Raw genomic sequence first — 19,782 nt, forward strand, 5'->3', positions numbered from 1 at the left:
CTGCCTATCTTTGCATTCATGGTTTAATCTGCTCCTCTGGCTTTAGGTGTGGGACTGTGGCACCCAAACCCAACATTTTAACTGCTGAGTTAATGTTTTCACTGACAGGGATCTATTTTGTGTTTTGTTAGTGAGGGTTCATTAGCCTGAAAAAGATTGTAGCAGGCAGGGTAGGACTCATTGGCATGTTTGTTATCTCCTACTGGGTTATAGCAGTTGCAAATGCATGCATATGCTTAAACTTCTTCTAGTTGTGCACCCAAAGGCACTGATTCTGCCCTGGTGCAGATACCCACAAGACTTGCCATTTGTTGGTGCAATGTGCCTGCACATGAGCTGATTCAATGATTGTGGGTGTAGGCACTACTAGAAGAATTGAATTAATTAAAGGAATACTATCATGGGAAAATTTGTTTCTTATAAAAAAGGAAGAGTTAATAGAGCTTCTCCAGCAGAATCCTGCATTGAAATTCATTTTTGAAAAGCGCATTTTTAATTTTGAAATTTCACATGGGGCTAGCCATATTCTTCATTTCCCAGGGTGCCACAGCCATGTGACCAAGTCCAAGTCCGGCTTGGGACTCAATAACAATAACAAAAGGTTATCTGAAAGCAGTTCTAATGTGCAGCGCTGGCTCCTTCTGAAAGCTCAGACTCAGGCACAATGCACTGAGATGGTGCCTACACACCAATATTACAACTAAAAACTAAAAAAACAATACATTTGTTGGTTTAAGAATAACATTTTAAATGGTTGTGAATGAATTATTTGCTATGTAAACAGTGTAATTAAGAAATAAAAAGTACACCATTAAAATCATGACAGTATCCCTTTAAGCATATAGGCGTACTGTCAGTCTGCACTTATCCGCCCCTTGTGGGGCCTTACCCTAACACACACTACATAGCAACAGCTTCAAGTTCACCTCTGCTAAGAGGCCTTTACTTTTACAGATCTGATGCTGTGCAATTTGTAACCTGTTCTCAGGTTTCTTACTTAGAAGCAATCCACTGTGCTCAGAGAGTGGAACAGGCAGATAGTCACACAAAGGAAAGTCAATATTTGTTAGAGTGTTTGGTTACTTACTTCCTGTGTCCACAAGCCACCTGCTGGTACTGCCAAAGGGATCCTTGTCCTCAACAAGGGCCACCATCTCTCCCTCATAGAGATCTATATCAAGCTCCTGGGAAGCATTACACTTGCGCTTTGCCTGATAAAGTTTTTCCGCACCATAAGTAGACAATAGCTTGCTCCTGTGGCTTTCAGATTGCCGAGGGAGTTCAGGCTTAATGGAGAACAAAAGGGGTATGATTAATTCTGATTTTTTTTTTTCTTTTTCAAATTTTTATCTTCATCTGAATACTAAAGAATAAAAAGCATTTCCCCATAGCGCAAGGAGACAAGAATTTTTTCTAACCTTTAAGGCTCTAGAACAAATTTCTCTTTGTTTCCATCACTGCCAGACTACACAGCAGCAGCATAACATGTTGGTCTCACTATATTGCTGTTATGCTTCTAATTTGTTACTATTAGAAACACTTGCTCAGAAGATAGCTTGGCCTGACACGAGGTTTGTGTGCCAATAACAAGTTATAATCCTTGTCTGTATGCCCACTGGGGGGTAAATGGTGAAATGCAACAGCACAGAAGGAGGAATATATATGAAATAAAGTGTCAAGCTGGCTGAACATGTCAAGTGTGTAGACAACCATTTAAATTTTTGATAAATACATATTAAATTGCATTAAAGAGACCCAAAGTGCATTTGACACATGCTAATGAACTTCTTGTAGTAAACTCATGTGCGATTAAACTCCATTTAAGAATGGCTTTCTTCCTATAACTTTACAATCCCTTTAGTGACTGCTAAAACACAGGTATGAATGCATGCGGTTAAGCTACCGTTTAAGCTACAAGCCACTTCAGCTATTTAACATGTTCAAAAGACACTAGCTGGTATCAGAGAATTGAAATAAAGAATGGGAGATGTGCTTAAAATGTTCAATTTAGTGGAATTATGATACACTTATGTATTTGTGGATGCCATAAAGCCTGCTGTCACAGTAGACAAAAGCGTGTTTATGTGAAGGAGGGGTGAAGACAAAATAGAAGAGGATCCAGCTGACTACATACAGTACATCATGTACAGCAGGTAGGTAGGCTATCAGTGAAGGTGGGAGTCAATATTAACTCCTGCTATGGTTGACGATATTACTCATTGACCCCACTCCAATACTTTACTATAAGGGTAAGAAAATATGTCTCCACTATTTTATAAATAAAAAAAAATAAATTGTGTTCCTAGCCCTTCCTTAGGAAATCCACTACTTCAACTTTTAAGGGTGGGTGCCTCTGTATAAACAAATAAATAGTAAATATGCCCCATCACCTCGACATTCCAGTGGGTCCAGGGTCCATTATTGTGCTTGCTTAACAAAGGGCCCTACTTGTGTAGAAATGGAAATCTTGACACTCAGTGGGAAATGACTCCAGTCCAGATGTAGTAAAACCAACATCTTTTATGTAAGGTTGAGAGACCCTGTGCCATGTATATTACACCCTTTCAACATTAAGGGGCCTATTTATTACTCTGTGTAAAAAAACTGCGACAAAATTTACCACACATCACCAAGCTTTGCCACGTAAAAAAACGGGGTAATTTTTTTTACTGATTTTTTCTTCAGACAGAATAACGCCGTCAAATTTGGCAATCGGATAGTGAAATTCGTCCTTTATTTTATACAGCTTTTTATACCTTTATACAAAGCATAATAAATAGGCCACTAGGTCTTATTTTATATATCTGTAATGGCTTATCTTCAACTTGATTGGCTATTATATAGCGAGTGCTAATTGGCTAAGCTTACATGTCATATTATTGGTTGTTGTGTTGGTTTAAAAGTGTTGTGTTATTCAGAGCCTGTAAGGCAACAAGCATGTCTGTGCTTCAATAAAAAGATGTTGATTTTACTACATCTGTACTGGAGTCATTTCCTACTGAGTGCATGCCAACATTTCCATTTTGGATCAACCACCCTTCCAAGCTGTAGGCTTAGTATCCCACTAATAAAATACAATGAAAAGGAAGCAATGTTATTTAAATGCCACTTTTCTATTTTGGGCTAGACGCTTATTGGGCCAAAACCTGAATGCTGATGTTTTAGTAGAGAAGACTTCTTTAGCAGAACTTGATGTGCCAAATAGTATAAATGTCTGACTGTACCATCAGATGTTTTGAGAAAGTATCACACTTACCAAAGGGGAAAGAGTTTTCTTCCTCTCAAAGCTCAGCTTTCTCTCAATAAACGTGGCAGTGCTGTTTTCCTTACAAAAATTGAGATTCTGCAGTTCTTCAATGATGTGCTGCTGGACATTATTTACATTTCCACAGATCTGCAGTAAGCAACAAAAGACAAACCATGTCATCATACTAAGGTAATGTCTTATATATCTATTATATATCTATTGAAATTATAATGATGATGCCATACAACAAGGTCTGATAAGCCACTATGGAGCAGGTTGGAGGCAATAAAAATACACACAATCCCTAAGCCTTATTCTGATAGCTATGAGTGGAAGCTGCTAGTTTGTCTATACTGAGTCCTCTTCTACTGCCCCTGTAGCAACAGTGATGTTTTGGTGCATCTAAGGTACTAGGCTATATGTCCAAAAGTATCCAGACACCTGCCTGTCCAACATCTTATTCCTATTATTATTATTATTATTTGGTCTGTTGATTTTGGAACATTGTTGGTGGGATTTGCTCCCATTCAGCCATAAACATAAGTGAGATTGGGCACTGATGCCCAATCTCTAATTCATCCCACAGATGTTCAGCTGGGCTGAGGTTAGGGTCCTGAACTAGCCATCTTGGCAAACCCATTTCCCACCTCCGAACCCATTCTGTACAGACATAAACAATATGCTGGAGGGCATTATTTTGATAAAACATAAAAGAGCCTTCCCTAAACCGTTGCCATAAAGTAGAATGCAGCGCAATATCAAGAATGCTTTTGTATGCCATAGCCTTAAGGAATCAGGGACTAGTTTCCATTTTCCATCAAACTTTACTGTCTGCATTATGCATTCAATCAGGCAATCTGTGAGTTCTGAAAAATGCCAGAGGGGCTTCTGTAAGATGCCATAGATACTGCTATTTAGTTGGTTGTGGGGGCTGTTTGGGCCTCTGTGTGCTTGAAATGCCAGGACCTATTTTAAATCCCAGGCCAGGGCTTCAGTCTGGTAGCATACTCCCAAGGACATGTTTCCACTGCTCCAGAGCACAATGGCAAAGACAGTTACACCGTGTCTAGCAGACACTTGGCATTGCACATCATATTGTAAGATTTGTTTGCCTTTCACCCATAAAACCCCAGTCTTCCTATGAACAGTTCTTATGCTGATTGTTTGGAATTCAGCAGTGAGCAATCCAACTGAGGACATGTTGTCTTTGACAGTATCTGCATACTCTGGACAAAAAATGTGTCCAGATACTTTTGGCCTTCTATGTCTATCTCTCCATGCCAGCTGGCCTGAGAAAAAAAAAACCAGTGTGGATATTTTAAGTATAAGACTCTTCCTGATAAAAACTCTAAATGTTCCTTTTACTATACAACTGAGGTGATTTCAATTGGATAATGGCCCTGCCCTTTATTTTCATATATATATATATATATTTAAAATAACCTAAATAACATGTGTTTGGTAGAATCAGCAATTTATAACCTAATATTCCTCATGATTTTTCCAAGGAGAAACCAAATTGCAGATTCTCCTGAAAGTGCAGCATTGCTCGCCAGCATAGCACTATGAATAGATGTCAAGAAAAATGAGGGGAATCCAGTGATACAGAAAGGAAACATATGAGCAAGGTGATTGGTTGTGGCACGTTGGATACCGAGACGTTTGGAATTCAGCTCAGCTCTGTGGGGGATTGAGCAGGATATAAACTGGAGCTGATAAGCCTTAGGCAACACAGATAAGCTCCTTCCTTTTTGTTGCTTATCGCTATACTAAAGCCCATGTGACTGCTGATACCCCTTGCATCCTATTGTTTATCTCCCCTGCTAATACAAAGCCGCAGAAGGCACTGTTGTGCTAATTATCATGCACTGCCAGGGTCCTTCAGGAGGTAAGGAGTTAATCTAAGCCTGTCAGCCAGCCAATGAGAATACATTGAAATATATTTAAGACACAGCCCTACATCGGAGATTAAAAGCACATACTGCTTTTCAGTAAAAAGCTTTCTACCCACGTTCGCTTCTCCCAGTGGCACACTGCCATATAGTATAGCGTGTATATTCCCCATCTGTGTGCTTTAGATTATGGGAGCTATTAAATTTAAATCTAGGGAGAGAAACTGGCTACAAAATAAAAGTGAACTGCAGGAGCAGAGGTTATAAATCACCCAAGACAAACCATACACAAAAATAAGGAATACAAATGATTTCAGGTGTACTATATATACATATACAAAAAGATATACTATAACTGACAATCTGATATCAGTTGTTTAGAGCATTATGGAGATCTGTGACTATATAATGATCATTTAAGTTTCCAAGGATAATGCAAATTGTAACGATTTTTGTCTGCCCTGCAGGTTATGGTGCTGCTCATCGTTAAGGTGGCCATACATGCAATATACATTTGGGCAATTTGTCAAATGAATTCCCTCATAGGATTGCCACCTCACCCCTTTAAAATCAACCTCATATAAAATTCACATGCTGCATGGCTGGTTAGCAATTCATTTACATGTATGCTCCATGGCTGCACATAAATCAGACCAGTCTGCTCCAATCATCTAAATTAATTGCTAATTAGCCATGCAGGATGTAGATTCAATATAAGGCTGATGTCAGATGTGGCATATTCTCGGCAAGCGTTTTTCGGCTTATACGCCCCGCTACGGTAAATGCAAAGAATGAGAATGCAAAGTCTCTCGTTTTTATGCATATTTCGGCTACATGTGCCTGCACCTGAGCGTATCTCATTCATTCGGGTGCAGGTAGGATGCATTTTTAGTAGCGGGGTGTATTCTCGGCAAGTGTTTTTCGGCTTTCCGAGAATACGCCACGTCTGACATCAGCCCAAGGCAGATATTTATGGGATGAGGTAGCAAACTTAACCCCTGGGCACCCCTGAGTGGGGCAAATAAAACAGGCTATTTTGGAATGGCCATACACGTACCAATAAAATGGTATGGAATTAAGTTTGGCAGTCATTATCCATATCAGTTGGTATGCTGATCGGGCAGGTTTAAAAATATAGTGGCTGCTATTGAAGAAGTGGCTATTGTTCTTGTTGCCATGTTGCCATCCTGTAAAAATGAGCAATAGAAAGCTGGCCATTCCGTGTATGGCCCCTTCTATGGTTTCCATCCCTTTGACCTAAAGCCCTAACAATTAAATTATGTATGAGATACCTTTGCATACAAATTTGGGAATATTACCAGCAGTGTTTAAAGATTCATAAATATTGTTTTTAAGGTCAACTTGGACAGTGCAGAGAAAAAATAACCTTGAAACAATGTGGCTGGGAATGACTAAACAAGAAAATTTAAAAACATGTATGAAACCTTACGATAAAATCGTCGGCAATGTTTGAAGCTGACTCCAATGCAGCAGACAAAAGCTCCCTCATAAGAGTGATGAAGAAGTACAAACAATTGGAGAGGATTTTACGGGCGGCCTTGTTAAAGGTTTGCAGCTCTTCCACCAGCTGAGCGTTTAGAGCCTCATAGTCTTTTCGTGCCTGATCCAGCACACCATCAGGTGGCTTTTGTAGACAACTGTGGTAGTCCAAAAGTTTGTCATAGCGCTTCTGAATTAGCTTCTGGGGCATGGGAAACATAGCATGAAGTGTGCTCAGAGGCATATAGACAAGTTGTTCTAGTCTGTTAACCTGCAGCCCAAAGAAAGAAAGGCAAGAGACAAAACATCAAGTTAAAATACTATTTAATATTAAGTTCTCTTCACATCTACCCCTACCTATAAATATGTTTTTCCCATACAAAATCAGAAATCTCTTGGACAGCAAAATGCTGGGACTATCCCCACGGGCCATTGCTGTAATAATCCAGCTATCCAGTTTAAAAATACACCCATACTCATATAGGCAATTATTTGGCAAGCTCAGTTATGGACCATTATACTTGATATACAGGTATGGGATGCCTTATCCGGAAACCCGTTATCCAGAAAGTTCTGAATTATGGAAAGGCCATCTCCCATAGACTCCTTTATAAGCAAATCATTTTAATTTTATAAAATTATTTCCTTTTCCAGACTTAAGTTATGGAGAACCAAATTACAGAAAGATTCCTTATCCGGAAAACCCTAGGTACCGAGCTTTCTGGATAACAGGTCCCATACCTGTACCCTAGGTGTAGCAGTATTTGAAGAAACAACCTTTAAAAGAGACATAGAATAGGTGTGGGGAAGGGGATGCTGTTTTTCAGTCATCGTATTGGAAAACCACCAAATAGTGCATTCTAATTTTGCTTTGGTATAGCTAAATGCTTTAAAGCTATGCATTATCTAAAAGGTCTGCTTGATCTTTGTCTGATTTAGCCATCCAAGCTGTGGCCCAAATTGGGGTGATTTTACCCATTGGGTAACTACTGAATCATAACAGGCTGATGTGGTCCTCACCCAATTAGTCTTTTGAAAGACATATACAGTATCTGGTGGTTTTGTGTTTCTGTTGGGTTTTAGCCATGCCCTATTGTGGCCAGGCCACATCACGTTATGATGCCAATTGCGTTCTAGGCTCTGCCCAATACTTCCTGTATCCGAGTCCTTTTCAATGTGAAAGTTAACATAAGTTTGGGTGCAAATTACAGAAAGTGGCTGATTGAGGTGTGTCAAATTCTTTGTCTGAAAAGCACAATGTGCAACACTGGCCTAGCAGCAGACCTTGTCTTTCCTCATAGCAGGTAGTGTTTTATTCACATAAAATTCTTCTTTGTTTTATTCTGTTTACTGCAGGATTTTTCCCCTGTTATTCCTCATTAAAATGTAAATACTCTTGTAAATCTCACGGTCTGTATAGGTCAGTTTTAATCCCATTAATCTGGAATTTCATTCTGTCTGTGTTCTTTCTGCTTTCCCTGTATAATTATCCTAATTAATTCAAACGGACACCTACCTGGAAATCCATTCTACCTTTTAATTAAGCCACCATTATTATTTCTTTAAAGGCTAGCACTTTAAGGGGGGAATAAAACTATTTAGAATTTTTTTTAGAAATTAGTACTGAAAGGTTGTTAGAAATGAGTGCCACTGTGCTGTATAATATTTCTAAAATGACAGACCTGACATTTCATTTTGGTGCCATTGGTGAACAAATTGAATAGGTCACCACAAAAGGGTCAGTGCACATTCAGCAGCAGAGGCCTCTTGATTAAAGGGGTTACAGGGGGTACTCCACTTAGAGGAGGGGCCCCAGTAGACATGACGTTGCAGTATGTGGGTTGTGAAGTTAGCAGGGTTTGACTGGACTGTGTGTGAGTCTGGGCCGTGGGGAAAACTTTGCTAACTTAGTAGTATGGGCCCTCCGTGATTAGTGGTGGAGGACATTTATACATCTGTCTGTACACAGACCTCAGAATGACAGTATACACTGCATCAATTCAGTTCCCCAGACACAACTAGTGACAAAACAGTATACAAGCTTCAAATGGACAACCAACATCCCAAATACAAATACATCTGACATCTTAAAACAACATACAAGTGCCATGAAATTGATCTCTGTCAGTAAATACCAAGACATGACAATACAAATTCTCCACAACGCCTATCTCACCCCAGACAGGAGACACAAAATGGGTAGTCTACCATCAAATGAATGTCTCAGATTTGCCCCTTAGAGTGGGCAGCGTGCTTGCCAATAAAACATACAGTTAAAGAAAATGATTGGCTAAATAGATGTTCAAATACACTGAATGGGACGTACAAAGTTCCCGTACTGTTCTCCAATTTTGTTGTGGTTATTCAGGTTTTTGTTGCTATTGTGGTTATCATCATGTAGAATGCGATGCATCTCCATAACACCTTGCGCAGCCAGGGGCATCACGTCCTAATGAGAAAAAAAAGTTATTTATGAAAGCAGTGTTAAGTATAGTTTAGACTTTTAGAGGTATTATAATATAACATAATATAATATTGAGATTACATTTTCGAATATTGTGTAGACAGTGGCATTCTAAAACAGCTTGCAACTGGTCTTCAGTTCTTCATTTTTGTGGATTTTGAATGATAAAAAAAAATGAATGGGGTAGCTTAAACCTTGTAAGAAAACTGGAATATAATTTCCTGTGGTGATTGTGCATTTCCCTTTGGGTTTACCCCCCATGAGAGTTTGGCTGTGCACCTGTGGCCTGCCACGTTATCTGACCTCTTAGAGCCCTGTCACTGCAGCACTGTCAACATTGTTCAGGACCACCACGCACCCTTTTCCAAACCATACCCTCTTCCCCTCTCCCATACCATCAACACCCACGGCGCTTCAACACCTGCTTACCCAGCTAGGTTAAAATAAGTGCCTGATGCACGTTTTGCTCAGCAAGCACAAGCTTTTTCAAAGGCATAGAGGGGAAGAGGGTATGGTTTGGTAAAGGGTGCGTGGCGGTCCTGAACGATGTTGGTGGGTCTTATGGTGTGTCATGCAAATCAGCACAGGTACAGTTAACTCCGCACTTACCTTTCTCCCCACCTGCTCTCCTTAAGCCAGGCACAGAGTGCTATGGTGGGCACATCAGTGTGTCACCGAGCAATACCCCTTACTTTTAGATACATTTTAATGGTTAATTAAAGGTTAAGTTTTAATTTGGTCCTAGTCTACGAATCGATACAGCTGTGGGGGTGCAGTGTTTTGATCTTCTTTCTTTCTTTCTTATTGCAATTATCTAAATAAACCATTTTTTAGTAATGTGTGCCATTGGGTAATCCTAAATAGAAAATTGCCAGTTTAAGAATTACAGGCCACCTCCTGGGATCATAGGATTCACAGTGCACACAAACAAGCTAAGCCACACATACATGCTAGGCCACATCAGCCAATTAACGGTCAGAGTTCTGCCTTTTGCTTCCACGCTACTTCCTGTTACAATTAGAGCTGCATTATTTCTGGTCATGTGATCTCTGAGGGAGCACAAAGTCCATCACTAAATGGTGGATCAAGGGAAAGGATGTAAAAGGGCAATATTTATTGATATATTCCCATTTGGCAAGATTCTTTAATAGGCCACTTGACATAATATAAACTATCTGTTGGTTAAGTATTTATTCTGCGGGTATAGTTTTCCTTGAATAGGCTCACCTGCATATGTTGAAGGGTAAAGGAAATGTTCTTCACACACAATCTCACAGTCTTTTCCAAACTTCTAAATATTTTTTCTTCCTTGTTAAATATTTGGTCTTTCACCTAGAATATGTTTCAATATAAAAACATTAATGTGTGCTATATTCATAATGCATTTTCTTATAACTGGCCTAAACAGAAAGCAGAAACATTTCCATCTAATTTACATGCTAAATGAAACTATTATAACGGGGTGGACATTTTCATCAAAATAAATAGCATGCAGTTAACCTACAAAAAACAGCATATCTGATTTTCAAGATTTAGCCAAATCCTAGCACTTTTTGCAGAATTCAGATTCAGCCAAGATTAAGCCATAAGGGTTTAGATTTGTTAAGGACTTTGGTCGAATCTTTTGTGGAGGATTCTATAAGCCGCACATTATTTTTTTTTTTTAAATATAAATACCTTGTAGTTGCATTATGTGCTAAAGAAATATTTTGGACAATGAATAACAGCTGGGAACTCAATGTACCTGCTCTCCGCCAGTCAGAATCTTCAGATGGCTGGTTACTCGTTTGGATTTTTTAGTTATGGAGTGAATACTGAGCTTGGAAAGCTTGTCTTTCAGAGATTCTTCTTCATCTGCCCTCCTGTACTTCAGCACTGAAAAACAAGGGAAACAATGGCACAGTTGAGATTTGGTGAATTCTAAGAAATTTTAAGTGTTGAAGTTTAAAATAAAATGACTAATAAAAAACAGTGCTATACCACAAAATTCTATTCATACAAAGCATGGCTTCAGAGGTGCTTTATAGTCAAGAGGTTGAGGATAGATGTTATTCACATATAGATATATATATATAAATTGTCAGGCAAATTGTGAATTATATTACAGGTATCGGACCCCTAATCCAGAAACCCATTATCTAGAAAGTTTCGAATTATGGAATGGGCATGTCCCATAGACTCCATTTTAATCAAATAATTCACATTTTTAAAAATGGTTTCCTTTTTCTCTGTAATAATAAAACAATACCTTTTACTTAAACCCAACTAATATATAATTAATCCTTATTAGAGCTAAAACAATCCTATTGGGTTTAAATACTGTTGACATATTTTTTTTGGTAGATTTAGGGGCACATCGGTATTTGATCGGTATTTTGCGATGTTTTCGTAAATTGTCGCGACTTTTTCGTAGCCGTTACGACTTGCGCGAATTGTCGTGACTTTTTCGTAGCCGTCGCGTCGAGTACAAAAGTTTCGGATTCATTCAAGCTTCAGTATTGTGACTTTCTTTGGGCCAGGTTGGAGCTGCAGAGTGCCATTGAGTCCTATGGGAAGCTTCCAAAATCATTGAAATCATCTGAAAGGTTTGCCCGCCGTTTACGAGCGCTCAATACGAAAACGTTGTAAAAAGTAGCGACAATTGGCGCAAGTCGTAACGGCTACGAAAAAGTCGCAACAATTTACGAAAAAGTCGTAACGGTGACGAAAAAAATCACAAAAAATACGAAAAAGTCGCAAAATGTTCGTTTCCAATCCAAATTTTTCCCATTCGAATTCGTGGATTAGTAAATGTGCCCCTTAGGGTAGGAGATCTGAATTACAGACAGACCCCTTATCCGGAAAACCCCAGGTCCCGAGCATTCTGGATAATGGGTCCCATACCTGTACTGTTAAATTGTCATTTTGCCTTTTTGATGAATTTATTCATATATATTCATATATATGAATTCATATATGAATTATTCATATATATCTGTCAGAATACCTTACAACAGATCAATGTTGCTGGAGTTTATTTACTAACATTAGTAATTTCAGCTTTAGAAAGATGGAGATAAATTGGCAGATACACTGTTACTCCAATATCTTTGTGTAAAGGAAATAATTAAGGCCATGGGTGGTTTAAAACATCTTAAGCTAGAGTATCAGGGGTAATTTGCCTTTAAATTAACTTCTAGTATTATAGGGCTTCATTTTTATGGATTTTTAATGATTTAGGTGATTTGTCAAGCAGCTCTCCAGTTTAGAATTTCTGCAGCTATCTGGTTGCTAGGGTCGAATTTACCCTAGCAACCAGGTAGTGCTGAATAAAAGCCTGGAATATGAATTATGGAGGGCCTAGATTTAAGAATACATTAAGTAATAAAAAGTAACAATAACAATAACATTGTTACATGCATGTGGAGCTGAATGCAGGCAATGCTGTGTTTATGGGGAAGATGAAACACAGAGAGCTCCAGTCATTCAGAAACTTTCAGTGCAGGGTGCAAATATGCAAAAACATGGTGGGTTGCATTGCTCCTCATTTGGTAAGTGCATTTGGTAAGCACAAACATGGCATATCGCTTTGTAGATGTTTGTGTTACCTAGATCCTTCCTTCTTTTCAGTTCATTGATGTTCATATTGGTGGTTCTGACTGACGTAAATGCATCTTGAAGTGGTTTATAGTCCGGGTGACACTGAGGAGTGGCATTCAGCAGTTCACATAGCAACAGTGGGTATTTCATCACACGCTGAATTGGCTTAATCATGAGAGATCCCATGTCCAACAGGTTTGGTTTGCCCCTGAAATATTAAGTGATACGCATACTCATTATGGACATTGCAGATTTTCCAGTATAGGCTGCAGTTTGTCTTGCAACCCCCACCCCCCAAGCTGATCATATCACTCATGACCCCAAATCCTGCCACACATGCCCATGGGAATAACATTAGGACCAAATTTAACAGGTAGACAGGTGGTCCTACTTTTATACAGGTATGGGATCCCTTATCTGGAAACCCGTTATCCAGAAAGCTCCAAATTATGGAAAGCCTGTCTCCCATAGACCCCATTTTAATCAAATAATTCAGATTTTGAAAATTGATTTCCTTTTTCTCTGTAAAAGTAAAACCGTGCTTTGTATTTGATCCCAACTAAGATATAATGAATCCTTACTGGATGTAAAATAATCCTATTGGGTTTAATTAATGTTTTATTGATTTCTTAGTAGACTTAAGGTATGAAGATCCAAATTATGGAAAGACCCCTTATCCGGAATAACCTTGGTCCTGAGCATTCTGGATAACAGGTCCCATACCTGTACCTGCTTTGGGATTCACATCTTCCAAATATCACTATAGGGAGAAACTCCCCTATTAGTCGGCACTTTTCAAAATTCAATTTTCATTTCCTGGGTAATTTTTTTTATTACCTAGATTTTTTGGGGCTTTTGGGTGCAGTTCATAAATGTGTAATATCTAAGGGCAATGACGCATAGGGCATTAGCAGCAAAATCAGGAGTTCTGCTTTAAAAAAAATAAAATAAAAACAATAACTGTTTTTTTGTTTGCTATACAACACCCCCGCTTCAAGTGAACACATTATTAGTGTATTTACTACGCATGCATTTTTTGATGTTTTGTAAGCCCCAAGTTAAGCTTAAAAGAAAGATTACAAGGAAACTCTCTTTTTGTAACATTAGTACATAAACCGACTTCTAGGTTGCTTCTAAGCAAGTTGAGTTGAGTGAGTGATTAGTGTGGAGTTGCCTTTGCAGCCTCATTCTGTTCCTGCTATGTGATAAAGGTAAAAGTAGGGTATATCTCTCTATAACAGAGCATCCATCACTCATTGTCCAGCCTAGTCTTCTCCTTTCAGTAACTGAGTGAATGACAGTCTGACTGGTAGTTAAATGTAAAGGCTGTGCAGCGACATCAGTTAACTCATGGAATAATAATGATTTTCTAATTTGTTTTATCCATAATGTACTAGATTTAACTCCTGTTGTGCAGAGAAATATTCTTTATCTGCATACATGTATTAACTGTAAATCTAGCCACAACATTATCTACAAGGAATATATATATATAGTATATAAAAGTATATGTACAACAGGAGCAGTCAGGAAAGGGCAACAATACGGCAACACCAATATATAGATAAATATATAAACAAATGCAAATACAGATATAAAGAATTATTTGTGCAGACAATAAACAACATGAATACATTTTAAATAAAAGGAAAATATGCCCCCTTTTATACATGAGTTCATTCAGCTGGGTTTATGTAAAAAAGCTGCTCTTCTGAACTTTCAAAAAAACATATAAAAAAAGTTTATTTTTTTTACACAGACATAAATGATTCCACAGATTAAAGAAACCATGATAGTCTGTCTTTGGTTCAGGAACCCCCACCCCCCAAGTCTCACAGAGTCATTCTAACCCCTTCCTCACGTTGTTGTTCCATTATGAACTGAAAGTCCCTCTGGTTCCCATAGTGGGTGGTGCACTGATAGTTTAGAAGCAGAGGGACTTCAAGCCACAAAATCAAATTTATTACTTTACAATTATGATGGTTTCCTTTTAATTTGTGGAATCATGTATGTCTGTGTTCAAATGAAATACATTTATATTTATTTTTGGAAGTTCACACAGTGTTTATGAACATTTTCTAAGTAATACCCCAACTGAATGAGCTTGTGTCAAAAGGATGGGTATATTTTTCCTTTAATATAAACGTAATAGCGTTTTAATAAATGATATGACTGTCAGAGACTAGTCACTGTACATAGGATTTCTGTTTTTCACATTCATTACCACCACTTGGTGTCTCCAGACACTACTGATTAGTGCCTAATGCTCTGTTAAGGTGGATCAGTGATTACTGATACTGAGCAAACAAGGATATTTCCTGAACAGTTTGCTTTTGTGCAAAGCAAATAAACAGAACAAATATACATTTTAATTGATCTGAAAAGAAGATCCAAATAATGTTCCAAATGAAAAAAGCACAGCAGTAAGATAGAGGTTGGAGCAAATTAAATGCAATATAAAGCTTTTGTATCATTTTCTGTTTCATATACCACATTCAGTCCTTTTGTATTATTTAAAGATGCCTGGTAGCTAGTGTTCGCTTCTTTCATCCATTTCTTTCCATTATTTTTTGCACATTTTATTAAATGTGCAAGAATCACACATGTATTATAATATTCCCTTTTGTCTTTTTTTTCTTTTTCCTTTATGTCGACAGAAAAGAATGCATAACTATGCAAAAACATTATTCTTTGCTGCTGTTTTGCCTCACTTTGCACACCACTTTCATTAGGTACTATAATGTGCTCCTTGCACTTCCCTATAGTTGTGCTTGGCACCACTCATTTCTCCCTGCCTCCCATTCTGAATTGTGTGCTTCTGCGCCTATTGGCACAGGGAAACTCTGGCCAGGTTCCTAAACGCTGTTCAGTCGCACCGAAAGTATAGGGCGCACACGTTACTTACACGTCTTAGTATCATGACACAATTAGGGGGTGGCAAGCCAAATGGGTCTAAATGGGACCAAATGGGACTAACAACTACTAGCAAATACTTTATAAAGGAAACATGTTAAATATGCCTATTTAAGTCACAACAGGGCGATTGTTGCCAAACGATTGTTGCTACTGTTCGTAGCAGGACTGCCCCCTCGGGTTTCTTAAATAGTTGGTATATATATTAGTATAATTATACCATTTATAAAGATTTTATAAAGAAGTAATATGTTTAGCTGGTATTATGGCAATAAGGCAACAAACACAACAGAAAAAGAAAAAATATATATTGTACTTACTGATCTTCATAAATCTTTCTGTGGAATAAACAAATAAAATAATATTAATTAAGATAATTTATTAATTTGATAAAATACAATAAAGACTGTAGGCCTACCTACAGCATGTGGATTATTTGTGGTTAGTATAGAAAATAAGTCATCTGTTAGTATGGCTAAAAAATACTGTTCAGCCAATCAAAACAGTTTATGGTCTGAGAAGAAAAACATTAAACAAGCAGTGCCCACAGCTGACCCATTTGTTCCTAACACAGGAGCTTGCATAGAGAGCTGTGACTTCATAAACAAAGCCTCATTTTTAGCTTACTCAATAGCTGCCTGAAGGCCACATTGGCTGTATGAATTTCAATATTAAATCTGAACAATCACTTGGGTTAAAGAAATATGTGTTTGTTGATCCTTGTATATAGTGTATTGTAATGAATAGGAATGCTCTGTACATTTCTGTAAGCTTTACATTCTGAAAAAAAGGCTGTAAAATTCTTCTTTTGAATAACCCTTTATGCACCACACAGTGCAGAATGCAGGCTGAAAAATCTGTGTGTAAAAGCACTTAGGGCCCAAGCAATTATCACTTGTGTCTAAGCTGATGTTTAAGCAGCCATATGCAGGCAGCACCACATTCTGGGCCAGGTACAGCCCCTTTTCTCTCCATGATTCTAGGGGCACACAGTGAAAGAACCATGTCACTTTGTGCCTGTTTTTTGTACATTGTCCCAAACATGGAAAATAAGTCCGACTGAGCTTTTCAGTGTGCTTAGTATTCTGTTCCACTTTCAATGCTGCCCAGTCTTTTCAGCCTATTTAGATGTCTGTATGCCACAGTTCTAGTCCATATAGCCAGTCTTGACTTTGTGCCTGTAACAATAAGTTTGCACTTGCCTCTCATTTTATACTAGTATGGTTGCCATTGTTGGTATATTGCAAGGCTGTTTCAGTAAACCTGTCTGCTATACTAGCTTCTTCCTCTCTTAACACTGGCACATTAACCCCCTTTGGATGGATCTCTAAGAAACTTTTAATATTAAGACCTAGGGGGAACTTGCGTGCCCTGCTGCATTCCTGTTGATACACTATGGTAAAAGAAGATCCACAACAATAACTCACTTTGTTCTTCTCAGATATCCAGGTTATCTGCCCTTTAGACCAGGATATAGCAGTCCTACCATCAGTTTTATCAGTCTAATAGTAGCTATGGTAATCATATTGTTTTTTAGCAGCTATTCTGTGAGCTAGCCATCTACTTTCACATGGAACAACTGTATAATCATTTTCACGTTTGTTGTGGGCACTTATTACACAATAAAAGGTAACAAAGTTATTGAACTGAAATAAAGGCTAGAAAGGAATGCTCTTTTTTGCCTGTTGTTAAACAAGCAGGTTGTTTGTATAAGGAAATTCACACATCAAGACAAACCAAGGTGTCTGTGTGTATTTTGGATTAAGGCTAAATATAGTAAAAGCTAAGAGCAGTCTCTGGGGAGCAGTGGGGATGATGCTTTGAATCGTGTCTGCACACCATGCGACAGAAGCTGGCACAAGTGGCACATGAGAGAAAGGCTGTTTTAATAAATGGGCAAAAGAGTCATTTGACCAGGGCCCACCAGGGTAAGATGCCCACTAGCAAACTTTTGGCAGATTTAAGATTAATCAACTGGATTTGGCAATTTAATCAACTGGAGGAGCAGTATGGGTCTTTTATTTTCTTTGCCTCTTTTCTTATTGCATCACCATTTTATTGTTTTTCTGCTCCAAGCGCTGTTGGTCCATGGTGGCTGTTGGTCATGCCTACTTCAGTAAGCCCAGACCATTTCTTCCCAGCCTGCCTTACTATAATGAATTTTATATGCTTGAGGGTTGTTCTATCACAAATTTCTTGGGGCAGTGGGGGCCTACCAATAAAATTTGCCCAGGCCCGCTGGTATCTTGAAGCAGCCCTGCATAAGGGTTTTATTATAGCATTACTCCCATCATCAGACAACTTCATGGTGAGTAGCCCAATACCAGTGGATAACAGCACTACAGGATGGTTGCGGTAGTACCCTTGATCTTCTGCACATGTATTTACAAAAGCAAGCTATGTGCTGTTTCAGCAGCCACTTCAATTTGGAGCTTTTTGCATTAAAGCATTCAAAAGTATGCCTAGCTAATTTAATGACAATCATACAGTGAAGGTCAGTGATTGGTTACATTTAGCATTTTAGATTACTACTTCTTAGGACTACTTCTTTCTGAGCATGTAGCTAGTATAACAGCTATACTTCAGTAAAGGCAATGGGTGTCAACATTTATATGTTATAAATATTACAAATAATATGTCCTGGATGATCAAGTTATTTAGCCTGTCTGCTGAGAAACTGAGTCTATGAGATGTGAACCAGTTTAGCTAAACTGGGCAAAAATTAAATTGTCACATGGTCGTAAACTGCTAAAAAATAAAATAAATTTTACATTTCAGAATTCTACTTTACTTGTTTATGAACCAGTTCATGGTTTGCATTAACACTGCTTGATTTGTGTCTATCCCTACAATGGCAAAAGCCTGTGTGATTCAACTGCATCTGAACTGTATTCATACCCATTTCATCTTTTTGAACTGTATCTGATTTGACTTCTCAATGCCAGGAGGAGCTGCGGTGTGCAACATGACCCCTTTGATGGTCATAGACTTAATATGACTAGCTGGCATTGATTTTACTTGGTGCAAATGGTTTTTTGAGTGTCACTCAATATTTCTTTCCTACTGAATGCTTCATATTCTACTCACGTTACTGCACAGCAGCTGGTGAGCCGGCCTCTTTCTTTTCCTGCTTGAAATGGCTTGTTTTTGCACTGGATTTTTAGTTATGCAGTCTATTTATAGTGTTGCTAATGGAAGGCAGAGTCTTCAATGAACTATTTTCAGGACTATCACAAAGGAACCCAATTGCGACCACAAGCGTGCCAGCTTTCCGAAGGTTTTGTAAGAAGCAGCTGGAGATATATAGACTAGTCTCTACGAGTCTCACTTTAAAATAGACTTTTCATGTACATCTGTCTCTATTGGACCCCGGGCTAAATGATAACTAATTGAATTACTAAAAAAAATCTTACTTCAAGGCCTGTGTACAATGTTTCAAATGCTCCTTTATTTCAGGATCCTTTTCATATGACTCCAGCACAGTGTGAGCTTCATCATTTTGGTAGCAGTAGATTTTATATACATCTTCCATTGGGCACTTAATCTCCAAGAATACTTCCCCTGGCAAATAGATATAAAAACATTTGTGAAGACAACAGGTTCTGCTAATGCTATTATAGGCTGGCATGGCTGCTGTTTAGCCCTTACAGCTAGTTACTACCAGAGCTGGATTATGCACAATGCTCCCTAGGCTCCTGCCTATAGTGCAATCAGGGACTAGAGGCCCAGTCATAGCAACATAACAAGCATTGCGGAGTATATTATTTGCTTGTTACTGCAGTGCTGTTGGTGTAACCACAAGGCCACAATGTTTGTGTTTCTAGAGGAGATTATGAGTTGAGGATGGAAGTCAGTCGAGCCCAAATGAACATGCCTAGTCCACTATTAATCCTTGCTCCATATTTAGCTACTGTTGCTAATAAACAGATTGTGCTGTGTTAATAATATGCTTTATTTATTTGTGCCAATCTGTTTACGAGCACAATAACAACATTCACAGATTATACATCATTCCCTGCCCCACTGGAATTTACTATCTATGTTCACTGTCACGTGCACACATACACACACATTAGGGTCAGTTTAATCAGAAGCCATTTAGCCTGCATGTACATTTTACCACAAATTTTTACCACTAGACATACTTCCAACAGAGAGAAGAATGTCAATATGTCATGGAAACTGTC

At 38.4% G+C, this 19,782-nt stretch overlaps 1 protein-coding gene across 1 annotated transcript in view; it reads right to left on the reverse strand.

The window, feature by feature from the left end:
* arhgef38 (Rho guanine nucleotide exchange factor 38) overlaps positions 1-19,782 on the reverse strand; it is a 35,713-nt gene that overhangs the window by 3,110 nt on the left and 12,821 nt on the right. The window contains exons 4-12 of the mRNA XM_002934776.5: positions 19,009-19,156; positions 15,916-15,933; positions 12,691-12,890; positions 10,848-10,978; positions 10,331-10,435; positions 8,966-9,088; positions 6,590-6,910; positions 3,257-3,394; positions 1,088-1,286 (exon numbers count right to left, since the gene is read on the reverse strand). Coding sequence (XP_002934822.2) covers positions 1,088-1,286; positions 3,257-3,394; positions 6,590-6,910; positions 8,966-9,088; positions 10,331-10,435; positions 10,848-10,978; positions 12,691-12,890; positions 15,916-15,933; positions 19,009-19,156 — 1,383 coding nt within the window. The remainder of the gene's footprint in view (positions 1-1,087; positions 1,287-3,256; positions 3,395-6,589; positions 6,911-8,965; positions 9,089-10,330; positions 10,436-10,847; positions 10,979-12,690; positions 12,891-15,915; positions 15,934-19,008; positions 19,157-19,782) is intronic.

This window comes from Xenopus tropicalis, chromosome 1 (genome assembly GCF_000004195.4).
Source record: "Xenopus tropicalis strain Nigerian chromosome 1, UCB_Xtro_10.0, whole genome shotgun sequence".
Lineage (NCBI taxonomy): Eukaryota > Metazoa > Chordata > Amphibia > Anura > Pipidae > Xenopus > Xenopus tropicalis.